Here is a 19,050-nt window from a genome sequence, read left to right on the forward strand (position 1 = left end):
CACCCCGCCAGGTTACACCCGCCGGAAGTAATCCTACAGCCTTAGTTTTCCGTGCAAGAACGTCAAGTTGTCCCCTCAAACGTTCCGGCCTCAGCCACGCTGCGAGGTTTCTATGGCGACGGGATGACTGCCTTTTTGTTTTTTTGTTTTTTTTCCTGCCGTGTTCAACAGACGGGAAGCATCGGGAAGTCGGGAACCGCAGCGAGGTTGGTTTTGAGCTGGGTCAGGATGAGACGGCTTGAGATTCTGTTGGTAAAGGTCATGCCCGTTCATTCCATCGTTTTGATCCAAGTATTCGTTTTGCTGATTAGTGTACTGCAGGGATCTTCAAACTTGGCCCTTTTATGACTTGTGGACTTCAACTCCCAGAATTCCTCAGCCAGGCATGCTGGCCAAGGAATTCTGGGAGTTGAAGTCCACAAGTCATAAAAGGGCCAAGTTTCAAGAGCCCTGGTGTACTGCATATAGAATGATTCTGCACTCTAAAACTTCATAAATAATGGTTCAAAGTGATATGGTGGACTAGTAATAACAGGAATAATCTCGGCGAAGAGGATGGAGATTTAACGTGTTGTGGATGAAAAGATGAATGAGGTTTTGCAGATAGAAATGATGATGATGCTTTGAATCTGTACAAACCACATCCCATTGCGTTCTTTATTTTTATTTTTTATTTTTAAATTAAGCTAATCTCGTGAAAATGGAACCCTTGGAAGAAAAAGCAGCTTCAACAACAAAAAATGAGCATGAGGATTTGGGATCTCAAGAGGAACCAGCACATTTTAATCCTCTCCTGAGGGCTGCTTTAAGGGGTGATACGGAAGAAGTACAACAGATTTTTGAGAACTCGGAGGATCCTGATCATGAAAAAGCCAATAGGTTTTTAATGGAAAAGGATATCCTAGGGAGAAACCTACTATTTACAACTTGTATGGTTGGTCAGAATGATATTATCCAGTCCCTGGCAAAATATGGAGTTGACCTGAAGGATAAGACAGTTAGAGGTAAATAATGGTCTAGATATTTAGAATTAAGCATCACTAAGAGTCTCGGAAAAGATCCCTTTAAGAATTATGTCAGTTTATATTTTGAATTTGAAAACAGATACAAGAGTGCTATAATGGATCAATGCTCATAGCTATCTGTTAGAGCAGACATGTCAAACACAAGGCCCGGGGGCCGGATCCGGCCCGCGAAGTGGTTTCATGCGGCCCGCGAAGCCATCCTGTAAACAGTGAGGGAACGGCCCCCTCTGCCTTGGCCCTGGCCCAGAGACCCTCCTCCTGCCAGAGACCCTCAGATCTGTCCCACTCCTGCCCAGGCCCCCATAGGCACCCTTGATGCCAACGATGTAGAGCTGGCCACGCCCACCCAGTAGGCCATACGCACTCTAGCCACGCCCACCCTGGCCACACCCACCCGGCCCCCTGAGGGCAACTGCAATGCTGATGTGGCCCTCCATGAAATTGAGTTTGACACCCCTGTGTTAGAGCTTTCTGATCTAAGGCTTTATTAACTCATTTTTACTTTCCTCCTCTTTTTTTTCTTTCATTCAGTCATGTCCAATTCTTGGAGACTGCCTGGACCAGTCCCTGCAGTTTTGTTGGCAACATTTTTTTTTAGAAATGGTTTTTTGCCATTGCCTTCTTCCCAGGACTGAGAGAACCTGAACTATAGGTAGTTCTTGACAGCCCTTCAAAATTAGGATGGTGCTGAAAAAAGTGACTTATGACTCTCCCCATGTCTCCAAGGTTATGCGTTCAAAATTCAGATCCTTGGCAACCAGCACGTATTTATAATTGTGTATGTACATTCTAGTCCCAATTATGGTTGTAAATCAAGAACTAACGATTCACCCAACTGGCTTTGTGCCTAAGGTGGGACTAGAACTTGCAGTTTCCCCGTTTCTAACCTTATGCTTTAACCATTATACCAGATTGGGTCTCTTTCATTCTCTATTTTTATCTAATTCGAGCCTAACCACAATTTTCACTCCCCTCCCCCGCCACACATAGATTCTCAAACTTTCCCACACAATTTCATGTAGTCTCCTTTAATTCCTAGTTTGGGAAATGCTAACTTTCTTTGGCTGTGAATCTACTGTTTCTTTTATTAAGGTTTATTAAGGTTTATTACAGCAGGGCTAATTGGCAGCTGAGTTTTCTTGTATATAAAGGAATACAGTGTATTAAAAGGATTGCATACAGATATTCTGTGCACAGTTACATACATTGATTTGGTTTGTTCTCTTAGGTTATACACTTCTTCATTGTGCTGCAGCCTGGGGTCAGCTAAACACATTGAAAACTCTGATAGATCTGGAAGCTGATATTTATGCAACTACATTTCGGGATGAAAACGCTAGAGAAATTGCAAATCGATATAATCAAACAGAATGTGTTGAATTCTTGGATTGGGCAGGTAATATTAGTAACTGTGCTAAGCTTCCTTGAGATATGGATTTAGCCTTACGGTACTCAAATCAGCTGAATTTTGAACAAGTGCAAATATTATCAAATATTTGTAGTATATCAACTATATAATAACAAAAAGTCATTTTCATGGAGCACTTTATGAAGAAGCTGTTTTTTCTAGTATATCGTTTTTAAAAAGACAATGTCTCCAAAAAGTTAATTCATGCTGTGAGACATTAACGATAGGTCAATTCACATGAGGCTTTTTTAAAAAACAGGAATGTATTAGGACTGTCAGAACCCACCCCAATCCACATCTTAGGAAAACAAAAACTCTTGGAGTCAGTTCTAGTCCAAAAGGAATTTTTACTAGGACATGCTTGGTTGTGGAAATACAAGACAGGACTTGGTATTGTTTTACAAATTGAAACTTTATAAAGAGTTCTCAATTCAACCCCCCTTCCCTCAACCCCATTTGGTCAGCCCCCCATCATTTTACTTCGTGTCATCCGTTTCGTGGGAAAAAGGGAACTTCGAATCTTTATGGTTATTGCCTTCTTTACAGATTCAAATGGAGACACAGGCCAGATGCCTTCTTCCCTAACCCTCCCTTTTGTTCCCCCAGTTCAAAAGGTTTCCCTTGGTCTTTGAAATAACCTAAGGCAGGCTGAATCCACATGCACTCCTCCTTCCTCGGGAGATGGCATAATCCACGGGGGGGGGGATAATGTTTTAAACATACATTTATGAATGTGATATAAATGGATTCTGACAGTCCACTCTCCTTAAAAGAAAGATATGTCCATCTGTAGGGAAAGAAAAGGAAAAAAAACATATAAATGTTAACCCGGTTTGTTCGGATATTCTCTATGAAATCTCTTAAGCAGCTTTGGTGCTTTAACGTGGCGTTTGTTGACCCATTCATTTTCTGAGGAGGGGAGGTGTTTCCAAGCCACTAAATATTGGGTCGTTCCATGATGTTTTCTGGAATCCAAAATTTCTTTCACCTCACAATGTTGTTCCCCTTCCACCATGATGGGAGGTGGTGGTGGTGGGATTTTTGTTTGTAGGGGAGATTGTTGTTCTCTCTTTATTAGGCTGCAGTGAAAGATTGAGTGTATTTGTCTAAGATTTTTAGGTAGTCCTAATTCAACTGTTACTGGGTTTATGATTCTTTTAATTGGAAAAGGTCCAATATATTTTGGTCCTAGTTTTTTACAGGTTTGGAGTGATTTAGGGTATTTTGTGGACAGATATACCATCTCTCCCACTTTGAATGGTGTGGGATCGGCTCTTTTCCTGTCTGCCTGTGTTTTGTATGCTAATCTAGCATCTGTTAACGCTCTTCTGACAATAGGCCAGGTGTATTGTAATTGAGCAATCCATTCCTTTAGTTCTGGAATTACTGGTTCTTTTGGGGTTAGTTCAGGTATGGGGTTGAAGCTTTGGCCTGTAGCTACTTGAAAAGGAGTGTAACCTGTGCTGGAGTGGACTGCATTATTATATGCCACTTCTGCGAAAGGCAGTAGGTCCTTCCAGTTTTCCTGCTGAAAATTTACATAACATCTTAAATATTGCTCAAGTACTGTGTTAGATCTTTCACATCGCCCGTTATCTTGAGGATGATGACTAGATGTCAATCCTTTGGTAGTTCCTAGCAGGGATAAAAATTCCTTCCAAAATGCCGAGGTAAGTTGCACCCCTCTGTCAGATATGATGCATTGTGGTGCCCTGTGCAATCTGTAAATATGCTGTACAAAAAGTTTTGCTAATGCTTTTGCAGTTGGAATTTTTTGGCAAGGTATGAAATGTACTTGCTTAGAGAACAGATCTGTGACAGTCCAGACAACGGTGTTTCCGTTGCTTTCTGGTAGTTCTACAATAAAGTCCATGGCTATTTCTTTCCATGGGGCTGAGGGATTTGCCACCGGTTGTAACAGTCCTGCCGATTTCCCTTGCAACCTCTTAGCCATCACACAAATTTGACAACTGCTCACATAGCTTTCTATGTCTTTTTTCATAGATGGCCACCAAAATTGCCTTTTAGTTAAGTGTAACGTTTTTACAAACTCGAAATGTCCTGCTGATTTTGTATCATGGCACAGTTGCATGAAATTGATCCTCTGGGTGGTAGGTATGTATAACTTCTCACCCACCCAAAGTAGCCCATCTTTAATTGTGCACACATGCCTATTTTTCTGCAACCATTCGTCGCTTTCCAAGGACTTTCAGAATTCTATTCCAGTTTGGCTATCCACTTCCGGCTTCATTTTTATTTGTGCCCTGGTGGTGACTGGTGCTGCCAGTTGTTGTTCTGGTACAAGTGGTTTAAAGTCAGTTACTCGTGTGCTGTTATATTGGGGCATGCGAGATAATGCGTCTGCCAGGAAGTTCTTCCCCCCCGGCAAGTGTTTGAGAGTGAAATTGAGTCGGTGAAAGTGTTGGGACCAGCGGGCTTGCTTAGGAGTGAGTTCCCTGGGCGTCTTTAGTGCTTCTAAATTTTTGTGGTCTGTCCAGACCTGGAAAGGTATTTTATTCCCTTCCAAAAATTGGCGCCATGTTAATAACGACCACCTTAATGAGAATGCTTCCTTCTCCCATATTGGCCACCGTTGTTCTGTTTCCGTGAGTTTTCTGGGTGTATATGCGCAAGGTTGCAACGTCCCCTCCTCATTTTTCTGTAATAATACGGCTCCGACTGCTACATCGCTCGCATCTGCCTGTATTACAAAAGGTTTGTCGGGATCTGGGTGTTTTAGTACAGGTTCAGCAGAAAAGAGTCTTTTTAGCCTCTCAAATGCTGCTTGACATTCCATTGTCCATTTTAGAGGATGGCTGGATTTCACCGGGGGGGCTTCATTTTCAACAAGTTTGTGAGAGATATGGCTATTTGACCAAATGCGGGATGAATTGGCGGTAGAAATTTGCAAACCCCAGGAAACTTTGCAATTGCTTCCGTGTGCAGGGGGGTGCCCACTCTAATACTGCCCTGACCTTCTCAGGGTCCATTTCGATGCCTTCTGCAGATATGCGATATCCCAGGTAGTCGATTTTTTCCTGATGGAATTCACACTTCGATAATTTAGCATATAAGTGGGCAGCTTGCAACTGTTTCAGGACTGCTCTGACTAGTTTGATATGTTCCTCTTTGGTCTCCATGAAGATAAGAATGTCGTCCAGGTAAACCAGGACCCCCTTATATAGGTGCTCCCTTAGCACGTCATTAATTAATTGCATAAAGACTGAGGGGGGCCCTTACAGTCCGAAAGGCAATACTTTGAATTGGTAGCACCCCATTGGGCAGTTGAATGCAGTCTTCCATTCATCTCCTTCCTTAGAACCAGCTTTCTTCTCCCTGAACAGGACTGGGGCTGCCACTTTGGGTTTCGCAGGCTCGATGAACCCTTTTTCTAAGTTTTTCTTTATGAATCTCTCCAATTCTGCCATTTCCCTTGGGCTCATGGCATACATCCTGGGTTTTGGGAGTTTTGCCCCGGGTTTGAATTCTATGGCGCAGTCTGTGGGGCGGTGGGGGGGAAGTTCATCTGCCCGCTCCTCACTGAAAACCTCAGCAAGGTCCCTGTATTCCTCCGGTATCTCTGGTAACCCCTTCTCTTTCCCCACTGCTGCTGTCTCCTCCCTTCGGGTTGGGGGGTGCTTTGGGGGGGTTACGTTTTCCTGCTCCCCTTTTGGGAAGTTGAGTTCTGCTGTCCTCCAGTTTATCCCGGGGTTCCATTTCTTCAGACATTCCAGTCCTAAAATCATTGGGCATTCCATGCCTGGGGCCCCTATAAATGTTATGTCTTCCTCATGAGACCCCAGGGACAGGTGAATTGGTAAAGTGGCTAGGGTAGCTGGTCCCCCCCTTGCCATTGATCCATCTAATTGACTAAAGGAGATTGGTTGTTTTAGTCTCCTCACTGGGATACTCAATCTCTCCACCAGCGTTGGGCTGATGAGGCAGCGAATGCAACCACAGTCTATCAGAGCTTTTATTTCGAAGGCTTTAGGCATAGAGGAAGCTAATATAGTCACTGTCTTAAGTATAGGTGGAAGGGGTCCACTTACCAATGGTTCTCCCTCTGAGCTGTCTTCTGAGGTGTCCACCGCCCCTGTGGTGTAGGCCGGAGTCCAGTCTCAGTTCCTGGCAGGAATTGTTGACTCTACAGCCCCTGTCCCCTTCATGGAAGGTTCTTTTGGGTTGCCTTGGGGTTTCCCTAGTAGTTTCTTGGAGCATGATGACTCTGTTTTACGCTTGGGGGTTTTTGAGCGGCATTCTGCGGCGCGGTGACCCTCTCTCCCGCATTTGAAACAGCCTGTTGATTTTTTAGCTGTGGGCGGTGGGGTTTCCCTCTCACATGTTTGCTCCGTTGGCGGGCGGCCCCATGGTTTCCCCCGACAGTGTCTCTTCAGTAGGTCTATCTCCCCCTCCTCTGCCAGGTCATACCAGTCGTCGAGATGGTGTGGGTCTCCTCAAGGCAGGCAAGCATCATACAGGTCATAGTTTAGCCCGTCTTTCAAATGGCTAAGGAGGATGTCTTCTGGCCAGTTCAGCTTGCTGGCAATGGCTCGGAATTCTTGGGTGTATTCAGCCACCGGCCGTCTGCCCTGCCTGACTGTTTTGATTCTCTCCTGGGCTTTGCAATCAGCCAAGGGATCTTCGAAATGCCGCCTCAAGGATGCCATGAACCGGTTGAAATTGTTGAGTTCTGGGGCGTTGGAGTCATGTAGGTTCACCACCCAGTCTGCAGCCAGTCCGTCCAGGGCAGATTGCACAATTCGGATGCGGGTTTTGTCACTGGGGATGTCCCGTCCATATTCTTCCATATAGCTAAGGACTTGGGTTAAGAAAACCCCCAATCGTGATGGCTCCCCCTTGAATTTTGTTTCCAGGGGCGGGAGTCTTTGACTGGAGCGTTGTCTGCGCCGCGGATGGTATCGCTCCTCATCCTGCTCCCTGTCTGTGGTTCTGGGGGGGGGGGTACTGCTGAGGCAGCGACTCCTGTTTCGTTGGACGGCCCTGGGGTTTCAGGAGCTGGATCCCCTCTGTTATCTCTCCAGTTGCGGCCCCAGGTGCTGCCTCGGTTGTGGTTTTCAGCTCTCTCCTCCCTTAGTGAGCTCAGGGTTGCTTTCATCCGGTCAATAGCTTTTTCCAGGATCCGTTCCTCCTCACTGGCGTGCAGGGAGCTCTCCATCTCTTGCCTCCATTCCGGTTGGTGGTCACTCCGTCTCAGGGTCACTTCTCCCGATGCCTTTTCCCACTCACTTTTCCTTCCAACGCCCATCGACCACCGGGGTTTTCGGTCATGCTGCTCCACCGCTTCTTCCCTGGGGAAATATGCCACTTCAGCTTCCCATCATCTCTGGGATTCCATTCGGGGGGAAGACTCCCTCTCTGTGGGGCTTCCCTCCTCTCTTGCTTCGTCGCCAGACATAGTATTTATTGCAAAGTCCCCCAGTAAGGTTTCTCCCTTCCAGGTTGACTTTCAGTCCAAGTCCTGTCTACTGTCAGGACCCACCCCAATTCACGTCTTAGGAAAACAAAAACTCTTGGAGTCAGTTCTAGTCCAAAAGGAATTTTTACTAGGACATGCTTGGTTGTGGAAATACAAGACAGGACTTGGTATTGTTTTACAAATTGAAACTTTATAAAGAGTTCCCGGTTCAACCCCCCTTCCCTCAACCCCATTTGGTCAGCCCCCCATCATTTTACTTTGTGTCATCCCTTTCGTGGGAAAAAGGGAACTTCGAATCTTTATGGTTATTGCCTTCTTCCTCTAAAGATTCAAATGGAGACACAGGCCAGATGCCTTCTTCCCTAACCCTCCCTTTTGTTCCCCCAGTTCAAAAGGTTTCCCTTGGTCTTTGAAATAACCTAAGGCAGGCTGAATCCACATGCACTCCTCCTTCCTCGGGAGATGGCTGAATCCATGGGGGGGATAATGTTTTAAACATACATTTATGAATGTGATATAAATGGATTCTGACAAGGACATTGTATATAGGTAGAAAGGCTAAATACCTGACATAGCTTTATTCTACAAAGGAAGACCCATATAGTTTGCTAGACCATATAGAGCCTAGTATAGCGTTAGTGATGACTTACAAAGCCCTTCATGGCATGGGTCCGGATTACCTACGGCAACACCTGCGGCCGGCGTCAACTTCCCTCCGTCCAGTGCGCTCCCACAGAGAGGGCCTCCTCAGGGTGCCGCCGATCAAAGAATGCCGATTGGTGACCCCCAGGGGGAGAGCGTTCTCTGTGGGCGCGCCAGACCTTTGGAACAGATTACCAGTTGAGCTCCGGACGGCCCCCGACCTTCGCTCCTTCCGGTGCGATCTCAAAACGTTCTTTTTCGAACAAGCTGGCCTGGTCTGACGGGATGGGGTTGGGTTTTTATAAATAGTTTTAATTGTAATATGTATTAATTTTAAGGGCATAATGTTTAATGGCTTTTCAATTTTTGTATAATATTTTTATTGTGTATTGCCCTGTTCACTGCCCTGAGTCCTTCGGGAGTAGGGCGGTATAGAAATCAAAGTATTAAATTAAATTAAATTACATTATCTATTCAAATTTCACAGGAGAGAGAAAGAAAGGAAAAAGCAGGAACTGAAACATCCTTTACACATGCAAAATAAAGTCAAAGAAGGAAAGCAAAATCTCTTAGCACAAGGAAACCGTATACTATCTTTCACTACAGGTAGCCCACGGCAGCTGTGGGGAGGGGAATCCCCGTGGCATGTGGCTCCGAGCCGCAGGGACGGGGGTGCAAAGGATGGGCAGCGACGCCATAGCAAAACACCGGCATCGCTGCCAGTGACAGCACCTCTGAGTTCCAGCACCTCTTACTATGTAGGAAGTAAAAGTAATCATTTAGCGTACAAACTGTTTACCTAAATTTATAATCCCACTTTAATTATTGAATGACTTTCTTAATTTGTAATCAGGTAAGAGATCGTTGGATTTTTAATAATCCTAAGGCTTTTGGGCTGTTTTGCAGCCTGGTTGCACCCTCATGTTTATAATTGCTGTATGTAATCAAAAAATAGGTCAATTAACTTATTCTGTAAAGATGGTGGAGTCTGGTAGCACCTTTTCAAACCAAAACATTTTATTAATAAAATTTGCTAGTTTGGAAAGTTATAAAAATTCCTCCTGATTTTTCTTTAAAGTTGGAGATGCTATCTTTATGCATCAAACCAGTGGCGTAGCGTGGGTTGTCAGCACCCGGGGCAAGGCAACCGGAAGCGGAAATAGAGGGGCGGGTGGGCGGTGACATCACAGCACCGCCGAAAAGACGTGCCCCACAGCGGCGTAGACTTTCCAAGAAGAGTCGCGCGCATGCGGGATGCTTCCGGGTCCCTCTCGAGGGCGGCTGGGCGGGGCTCCGACCTGCAAGAGCCGCTGCATTCAAGCTCGCACGTGAGCCCTGCTAAATAAAGCCACGCATGCGCACGAAGCTAGGCCGGCCGGCCGGCGGGTCCGTCTTCGCTCGGCCAAGCCTGCTAGGGCGCCTGCGGGGCGCTTGCGGTTGGCCTGAGCCTGGGCGGAGAGTTGGCCACTTCTATTTATTTTATTCAGTTTATGTGGCCGCCCATCTCACCTGCCAGACTCATTTCGCTTTGCAAGAAAGAGCAGCTCAAGAGCGGAGCCAAGCCAACTCTGTGCAGCCCTTGGGGCTCCCTGAGCAGCTCAGTGTGAGTGCGCCCCCCCCAGATGTTGCGCCCGGTGCGGCCGGCCCCCCCTGCACCCCCCACGCTATGCCACTGCATCAAACTGTAATGCAGTATGTTTAGTTTTGATTTAGCATGTTGCATAAAACAATACTTGGACAGTAAAATTAATACAACAAAGAATGCTCTCTGGTATGTTTCTCTCCCACTAACTTTGATTTTGAATCTGTTGGTCACACCACAGAAGAACCACAATTCTGGCTTTGCAATTCTTGTTACAGTATTGTGAGTGTTATTGATACCATTATACTTATTAGTTTGGGTAAAAATACAGATAATTCTAGACTTAGGACTGTAATTGAGGCTGGAAATCACACTGATGGTAAGTGGGTTATCACGACTGATCCAATTTTACAACATTTTTTTTGCAACAGTTGTAACCAAATCCAGTGTCGTTAAGCAAAACCCATTGTCTACAATGGCGGGTTTTTTTTGTCAGAAACCAGAAATAAATGCTGATTTCTGGCAAAAAAAATAGTAAATTACAGTCACAGGATTGTGGGATACTACAAATGGACATAAATGTGGGCAGGTTGCTGAGCACCCAAAAGACGATCATGTGACCGTGTGGGTCATATTTGGTGGGTCTTTGGGGGGGGTTGTCTAATCACTAAGTGACTGGTTGTAAGTCAAGGGCTTCCTGTAGTGGGCCTTTTCTAATTCTTGATGATTTTGTCATTTTGTGAGAAGTGTCTGTACTTGATCAGTTCTCAAAGAAAGGATCATTTCTTATCAGAGCCAGAAATGTAACTTATTTATTTATTTTATTTATTTTAATCCCATTTATATCCCGCCCTTCTCCTGTTCTGTACTAGCCTGCTACCGGCCCTGCAGAAAAGGCAGGGACAACCCCTTTTACAAGAAGGCAAGAGGCTGGAATTACGCCTGCCAAATTTATTGCTACAAAAACAAACGGAACAAGACAAACCAAGAAACAGGAGCTTTAAGAAACAGGAACTATCCAAGCGGTTGCCTTCAGCAAACCAGCCCTCCCACACATTCCCCTTATATAGAGTTCAGGGCGTGGCTTCTCTCTGCCTCCTTCCAAGAAGCCCCATTGCCTTCCTCTGTTTACTCCTAATTGACTGCCTCCTGCGTCGGGCGTCCTTGAACAGGGCCAGCTGTGGGTCATCTTCATCCACGCTGTCAGGCTCACACAGCTGGGTCTCCGTGGTGACCAAGTGGGAGGGGCCTGGCTGAGGGCTCTCATCAGCAAGATCTTCAACCCCCTCAGCAAGGTCTTCAACACCCCCCTCCTCCTCCTCTGAGTCGTCCGACCCAACTGCCGAACCCACAGGCTGACCCTGAATCACAACATCTCCGAAGACTCAGGGTGGCTTACAATTTAAGCACAAACCAATGTGCTTAGCAATAGCCTTCATTCTATGTATATGCCTGCTTATTAGGGCTTTCGCCCCCCCCCCAAGGGGCATTATTACAAAGTCAACTGATCACCGTACAAGAGTACTAAAACAAAGGAGGTGACAAACAGGTTCAGAGGCTAAAGAGTAAAACAAAGGGATCTTTTCCTTGCTTTTGATCTCTAGGCAACTTACATAAGCTTGACTTTTAGCTACTGAACCGCTCAGCCATCTTCTCATTCTTTTAGGATCACTTGCCTTTTGCCTGTTCTTTGCTTCCCTGTTTTCCCTGAGCAGAAATCATATCAAGAGAAAGCTGGGAAGAAAGGATTTTTCCATCTTTTTTTTTTCTTCCTGTCACACAGAATTAACTATATCTGAAATGCAGCAAGCATGAAGAATGCTGAACTGCTGAAACGGCGCTTTCCTTCCTGTGAATAGGGAGCCTTTTATTAAAGTTCAGTCTCAGTTTTACATAACAGAGGCAAGATCGTATTGAAGACTCACTGCATTATCTACCAAATACAGTCTTTAATAATTGATATTGTAGATGCAAATCACTTTGCTTTGACTTTAAAACATTTAATAGCCCCCTTGTGTCTTCTTCGGTACAATCCATAGTATCCTGTACAGAAACTAACTCAGCATACCAAGCAACCTATATTGGAGCTTTTGTTACTTCTCCTTTGCCATCTTATTGGATTAGAAGCAGCACTCCAAATATTCAATAAGAGCTGAATATAGGAAGGAAAAAAAATTGGGCTTATACATTATGTGGTGTCTTCACTGGAGCTATGATTGTGCAGACAAACTGGGAAAAGCTGTTCGTCTTCATCATATTCATATTTTTTTCTCTTTTTGTTTAATTTTTGGTACTTGATTTCTTTTTTGTGATGATGGTTGACACGCTTCATGTATTTCATCATCTTGGAAGTGTTCGTCACTAACTTGTAGAGCATTTTGTTCATGTCGTGGCTATAGTCATCATTCATTTCTGTGACAACTGATACTGCCGTTGTTGGGTTCTCTGACTGTCAAGTGAAAAAAATTGCAAGCAGGTTAATGTTGTTTTAAACTTATGCATGATAATATAGTGGTGATATTAGCATTAAGGTAAAAAAAGTAAAGCTTGTTTTTTATATCATGAAAGTAATTCACTGAATTGATATTTTTTGTTCTTATACCGAGCATTAATTTTATAAGTTCAGTAATTACCTGTCCATTTATAGATCTCTGTTTGGAAAATACAGGATTTTTTAAAATAAAAATAAGAAAACAAACTTAAATGAAATAGCAGATGGCTTTCAACAGGAGCTTGATATACAGATAATAAGTAATGGATGCTTTTCTCATCATACAAATAAAAGTGTCAAGAAAGGTTGTTGTTAAATGTATATGATCAAAGTAATAAGACTGTTAACTTTATATGTAGAGATAGCCATATTTTAATCTTTGGAAATCACTGTTTACCTTGGAGTCTAGGTAAACAGACACTGAATATATCCAAAAAACCTACATTCAGACAGAGTTAAATACTTTTAGCCTTGCTTCAGCCAAAAGGAGTAATTTATATAATTTATTATTACATTTCTTCTCTGCATGAATAATAATTTTATTTAAAATTATTTAGCATAAAGCTTTCTCTATAATATTACTTTATAGTAGCAGACTTTCATTACTATATTCTGCTTGTTACTCCTTCCTTAGATATTATCTTTGCTTTGGATTTTTGCCTAATCACCAGGGTTCCCCCTCTCCAATATTCTTCTCATTGTCTTGAATTGTTCTGATTTTCTGACATAAAAATATCTGTTGCTTGTCTTTAGTCCCATTCTTGTTAGTTTTTATAAATATAACATCTGAGAGCTGAACTTTTTTTATGGTGATACTCTTTCTGAGAGCTCAACTTTTTTATGAATTAGATATTACAACTTTTATTGAAAATGTACACCATATGTCTTGGAGCTTCTTACTTCATACTGGGAACTATGTATGTATACCATTCAAAATCTAAATTTGACAAAATTTGATTGAATTTAGAATACAGGATGGATTTAAGGTATTATCGTGGTTCATTGCACTATTATAATTACTATTATTTTTAAATTTTATTTGCCACCTATCTAGCCATGGAGTTATTCTAGGTGGCTTAAAATAATAAAAAGGAAGAAAAATGAAAAAGTGCTTAAATAGAAGTAAAATAATAAAACAATAAAGTAAACAAAGATAAAGGAAAGCAACGAGAATATATCAATATAACCCAAAAGATGGATGGGTGGAGAGCACAGAGCAAAAGGTGGGGGAGTGGAGTCTGCCATCAATCTAGGAGACACCTCCAGTGTGGAACTTCCCCATTTGATCCCTTGGCCAACTGGCAGAACCTTGCCTTAAGAAGTCTCTTGCAGATTGATAATTTGACATTGATAATTTTTAAATGCAAAACAATACAAATCACATATGGACTAGATTATATCAGATTTAGCCATTCAAACAACTAATGAAATTACAACTCTTTGAAGGCTAAGAGATTCCCTCCAGATGAATTGGGATCTTAACACCTAGAATTCCATGCTGAAGCAGAGAATTCTGGGAGCTGCAATGAATTGGCAATTATATATTTTATATATTTTATATATTTACACACACACACACACACACATACATACTGTACATATATTGTGGAGTACCAGATATGTGAAGACCCATCCAATAGCATTCCCACTAAATCTGCTTCAGATAATTGGAGGACAGATATTGGAGATGTGAACGGGATGAAATAATTGCATTATCAGCAGACAGCATTATTTTTATTGGATAGGATTCTGAGTTAGGGATAGGGAACGAAAGCTAGAGGTCAGGCAATGGTATAATTGGGAAAGGATGAAGCATCCTCTTCATTGCACAGCTGGTATCCGAATCTTACCTTTGTGCTTTTTCTCAGTTTCAGTTTGGGTAAAAGGAAGCGTGCAGCTGCTAAACCTATAGCTATGGCAAGTGCCACTTTGTAACTACCATATAATACTTTTAGGCACCCTTTAGATAGTCCTATGCCAGTAAAACACTGGTATATGCGACATACTGAGTTTTGAAAGAGGATAGATTGCTCTTTAGTCACCAATTCCAGATCCTGTGGAGTCACTTCCCAAACAAGTCTTGTCCAGGTTGGTCGTTCACAAAAACCAAGAACATCTTGCATCAAGAAGATAGTCCACAAAAGGAAAATCTGGCAAGAATGACGCAGAAACATTTTATGCTATTTTCAGACAAAAATGTCTCTTATGTAATGGATGTTCCTTGTGTAGGAGTTGCAGCAACTGGCTTTTGAGGTTCATTATGCACTGTTACAAAAGAATCTTAATCAAATAAATCCTTCCATGATAACCAAGCTTCCTGCCTGGGCACTAGAGAGATTTGAATGTGGTAATATTAGACCATCAGCTGTGAGAAGATTCTGTGATGTCATAAAGGAGCTCCACATATTATAGAAGAGCGTCTATGAAGTCAGTAAAAACTGAAGGAAAGTGTTTCACAGTAAAGAAATGTAGGGCGAAAATGCAAAATGTCTAAAATTGGAAATATCCTCCTACTCTTAAAACAAAATGTACATTTATCAAATGATTAACTGTAGACATGTCTTGTCCCTCGTTCCTGTGCCATAATGTTATTAACACAAAATGCACCCATGTTGGGAATGGGCCTGTCATACTTGTTCCTTTAAAAATGCCATGTTTACAGTTGATATCAGATTAAAAAATCTTTAGTAGAGTCGAATTGAAAATGTTGCTTAATTAATGCCATTCCTAGGGGAAGAAGGTAAGGTGTGTTAGTTAATGAAAATGAAGTATAGATGCCATGAAAAAAATCTCAGCCTGCATCTGAAATAATGAGCAAATTAATAGTTATATAGAGATATTTGAAAATCTTACCATTGTAGTCTAATAATTCTCATATGTCAAAATGTGTAAGCATACATAATGTTTTCCCTAATTCTGAATAAGGCATTTTGGAAAATCATAATCTAAGATGAATATTTACTAAAAAAATCATTGAGAAGACATTTTATTTTTCTAATGAATGGTTATTTTTTAATGTAAGCTGCTTTAATCATACTAGAAAAAATTAAATTCTATTGAATTTTAATACAGAAAGATGTTATGGAAATTCTTTGTTATTATTCTTATTATCCTCCCCAAAGCAGTATAAACATGACTTGAGGCTTTGTTAATTTGCTTCTCAGTAGATATCCTTGCATTACGTTAGACCAGGGGTGTCAAACTCAATTTCATTGAGGGCCGCATCAGCATTGCAGTTGCCCTCAGGGGGCCTGGTGGATATGGCCAGGGTGGGCGTGGCCTACTGGGTGGGCGTGGCTAGAGTGCAAATGGCCTACTGGGTGGGCGTTGCCAGCTCTACATTGTTCGCATCAAGGGTGCCTGTGGGGGCCTGGGCAGGAGTGGGATAGATCTGAGGGTCTCTGGCAGAAGGAGGGTCTCTGGGCCAGGGCCAAGGCAGTGGGGGCCATTCCCTCACTGTTTCCAGGATGGCTTCGTGGGCCACATGAAACCACTTTGCGGGCCGGATCCGGCCCCCAGGCCTTGTGTTTGACATGTCTGCGTTAGACAGTGAAGGGAGAAGACATACCTCCATGATTTATACATACCTTGGCTTATTTATAAAGGAAAGAGAGGAGATGAAAAACAGAAATTAAATTCTATAGTGTCTTTTACTATCCTATACTTCTTGCTCATTACACTGACCACCAGGAAGTGGGCATTACATGACCAGTTTCCTTCTATTTGGTATTCATCAGGTATAAATAACCAGATATTTGATGGGATTCAAACCTTCTTATAGGGAGTTGAACTCATGGACATTTGGACTTATAGAAGATGGGAAGGATGTATGGAAGCAAAAAAGAAAAATCCATAAATGGGGTCATGACATAATATGTGTAACTTCATCCTCAGGGCTTAAGGGAAGTAGATTATTTACAGATTCTGATAGATCGCCTATGTCCGTGATGGCGAACCCATGGCACACATGCCAGAGGTGGCACACAGAGCCCTCTCTGTGGGCATGTGCACCGTTGCCATCACTGGGCTATCCCCTGCCTGCTGCAGCTGACTCTGGTCCCCATCTTCCAGGAATCAGCCGCTCCCCCGCCCCCATTGACACTGCCCAAATTGCACACACCCCACTCACTGCATGGTGCTGCTGTTGTTGCTGCTGCTGTTGATAACCATTCCATGCACACATCGGCCAGCCTACCACTTCCATGTCTCCGTTACTGGGTCCTGCCCCCCTGCCACAGGCTCAGTGGAAGCAGGGTGTTTGGGGCCTTGAGAGCAGAGGATGGGGCTGGAAAAGCCCCGGCCAGGTGAGGGAGTATGCATGTGCTCTTCTCGAGTTTCTCTCTGAATGCTCGGACTTCCACATCGCCAGACAACGTGTGAAGGTGCATGGAGGCTCACCTCAGGAGAGGCGCTGCCCATGTGGGAGGTGGGAGAGTTTTGTCATCGTGGACATGGAAGCGGTAGGCTGGCTGATGTGTACGTGGAGCAGTTATCAACAGCCGTAGAAGGGAAGGCAGGAGGTGGGTGGATGTTTTAACGTGCCCGTTTTCGTTGCTTTGGCTACCACTGTGACATTGGATGTGTCGCTAGAGAACTGTAGCATGACAGCTGAAGTATTTTGTGGTCCATAACAGAGCATGATGGCATGCTTTGTTGGCATGACATGCTCACTGAAAGTTTAGTAAGCTAAGCCACTTTTGTACATTTTTTTACGACATGGAACTAATAAACTAATCCTGGAAGTTGGGTGTGCCCAGTGGGTTTAAAAAAACTAGTCCAGGGCTTCCTCTGAATCCAAAAAGTAACTGTAGCAGAGAGCTGAGGTGATATCGGCACTGGCTGGGATGCTCTGCTAGAGCTCTGCTGATCCAGCATGGAGGTTGGGAGCTCCAGCGGCCTCCACTGTGGCTGGTCGACACTGCCGAGGAGGACCAGCTAGGTGGCGGGTGGTTGGACTGGGGTGGCCACCAAGGCTGGAGCTCTGTTGGAGCTTGAAGGGTGGCTGGCCAGAAGAAAGAGGGAAAAGGTGGGGAGAAGAGAGGATTGGAAAAGAAAGGGGAAGAGTTTGGTGGTGGTGGCACAAAGGAGAAAGAGGGGAAAAAACAGAGGGAGCGCGAGAAAGGAGGTTGGTTGATTGTTCTTCTGCTTCTGTGGGAAAAGCCAGATGGAGTAGGGAAGGGGAAAGTGGAGGTTTCTGTGGGACAAGCCTAGAGCAGAGGGAAGGGGAAAGAGAGAGGTTTCTGTGGGGAAAGCCAGACAGAGTAGGGAAGGGGAAAGAGAGAGGGGCAAATCTGAAGGAGAAAAGGGAATAGAGAAAGAGGGGTTCCAATGGGGCAAGGCCAGAGGGAGAAGAGATAGAACAAGGGAGGTTCCTGTGAACTGCTGAGAGAGACTGACCGCCATTATTATTTGGATCATTTTATGCTTGTGAGCAGCTGTTTTCAGTTTTGAATTATATTAAATCTGACACCAGAAACAAACTAACAGATGATCTCATGCTGCATGTGTTGCTCTCAAACTTACAAAGTATGAGCCAAGGTTAAACAAATTATTAGCATGCATACAACAGCAAAAATCACATTAATTCTTCAAAAGCATGCCAAATGCAAACTTTTATCTTTCAATAAAAGTTGTTTGTATCATTGAAAGCTCTGTTATTGTGTTTTTGGGAGGTGGAGTGAGTGAGGGATTTTTACTTTTTGCCTCATTTTGCTCTTTTAAAGAGAACGCCCCCCAACGCCCCCCTGCATAGCCAGAAGCCTTGTGCCATCATTGTTTACCTGCCGCACTCCCCGAGCCCCTCTCTTTTCCTTCCTTTGAAACAAACAACCCCCCATCCTCCCATTCCTGTCTTCTGAATTAAAATGAGAAAAAGCCAACTTTTTTTCTTTTGTGGCCTTTACATATTTAAACTGCAGCTACAGTAGAAGGAAGTGGGGAAGAAAACCATTGCGAGACACTCTTCTGTTTTAACTTTTTTTCCTTGTCGCTTTTTGGAGTTTTCATCCTGCTTTCGTGAGAGGGCAGCATTTGGGAGGGGGTGTAGCTGCCCCCTTCCCCCCAAGCCATCAGCTGAGCAAGACACCTGCCTGTGCTCTTCCCCCTGTCTGAGGCTCTCGTTGTCGTGAGGATTTCTGTTGAGGATTGGCAGGGGGATCTGTTTGGTTTTTATTCCCCTCCCATCTGCTGGGTGGTTGCAGTAGGTTTTGGTCTCTTCTTTTGGTTTCTGGTTGTGTTTCCAATAAAAACATGCTCTCCAACAATTACTTTTTTTCTTAGAAATGTCTCAGATAATTTAATCTCTAAAATGGATTGCTCTCTTGGAAAAATGGGGGGAAAATGGGAAATGTAGATAATTCTTTTAAAAAAAGAAATCTTGGTTTTCTTACTAAGAGGCCCCAGTATGTGCGAGCTGGAACAAGTATTTCTAACACCATTTTCTTGAGCACGGGTTATCCTCAGGAC

At 43.6% G+C, this 19,050-nt stretch overlaps 2 protein-coding genes across 3 annotated transcripts in view; one reads left to right on the forward strand and one right to left on the reverse strand.

Annotated features, from left to right (window-relative positions):
* The first annotated feature begins 60 nt into the window (after window positions 1-60).
* The window catches only part of ANKRD45 (ankyrin repeat domain 45), a 40,101-nt gene continuing 21,111 nt past the window's right edge, over window positions 61-19,050 (forward strand). Inside the window, exons 1-3 of one of the 2 annotated variants that reach the window (XM_083359467.1) lie at window positions 61-206; window positions 687-1,004; window positions 2,254-2,421. In XM_083359467.1, coding sequence (XP_083215593.1) covers window positions 701-1,004; window positions 2,254-2,421 — 472 coding nt within the window. In that variant the 5' untranslated portion in view covers window positions 61-206; window positions 687-700. Of the gene's footprint in view, window positions 207-563; window positions 1,005-2,253; window positions 2,422-19,050 lie in introns of those variants that run through there. The other variant, XM_083359468.1, reaches the window with a different exon arrangement.
* On the reverse strand, window positions 12,004-16,789 carry LOC310637652 (uncharacterized protein; the record flags this gene model as incomplete). Its single annotated transcript, XM_083358155.1, has 3 exons — window positions 12,004-12,543; window positions 14,436-14,735; window positions 16,715-16,789. The coding sequence occupies 3 exons, from the start codon at window positions 16,787-16,789 to the stop codon at window positions 12,283-12,285; spliced, it is 636 nt and encodes a 211-aa protein (XP_083214281.1). The 3' UTR covers window positions 12,004-12,282.

Source organism: Vipera ursinii (assembly GCF_947247035.1).
Source record: "Vipera ursinii genome assembly, chromosome: 3".
NCBI classification, from domain to species: Eukaryota; Metazoa; Chordata; class Lepidosauria; order Squamata; family Viperidae; genus Vipera; species Vipera ursinii.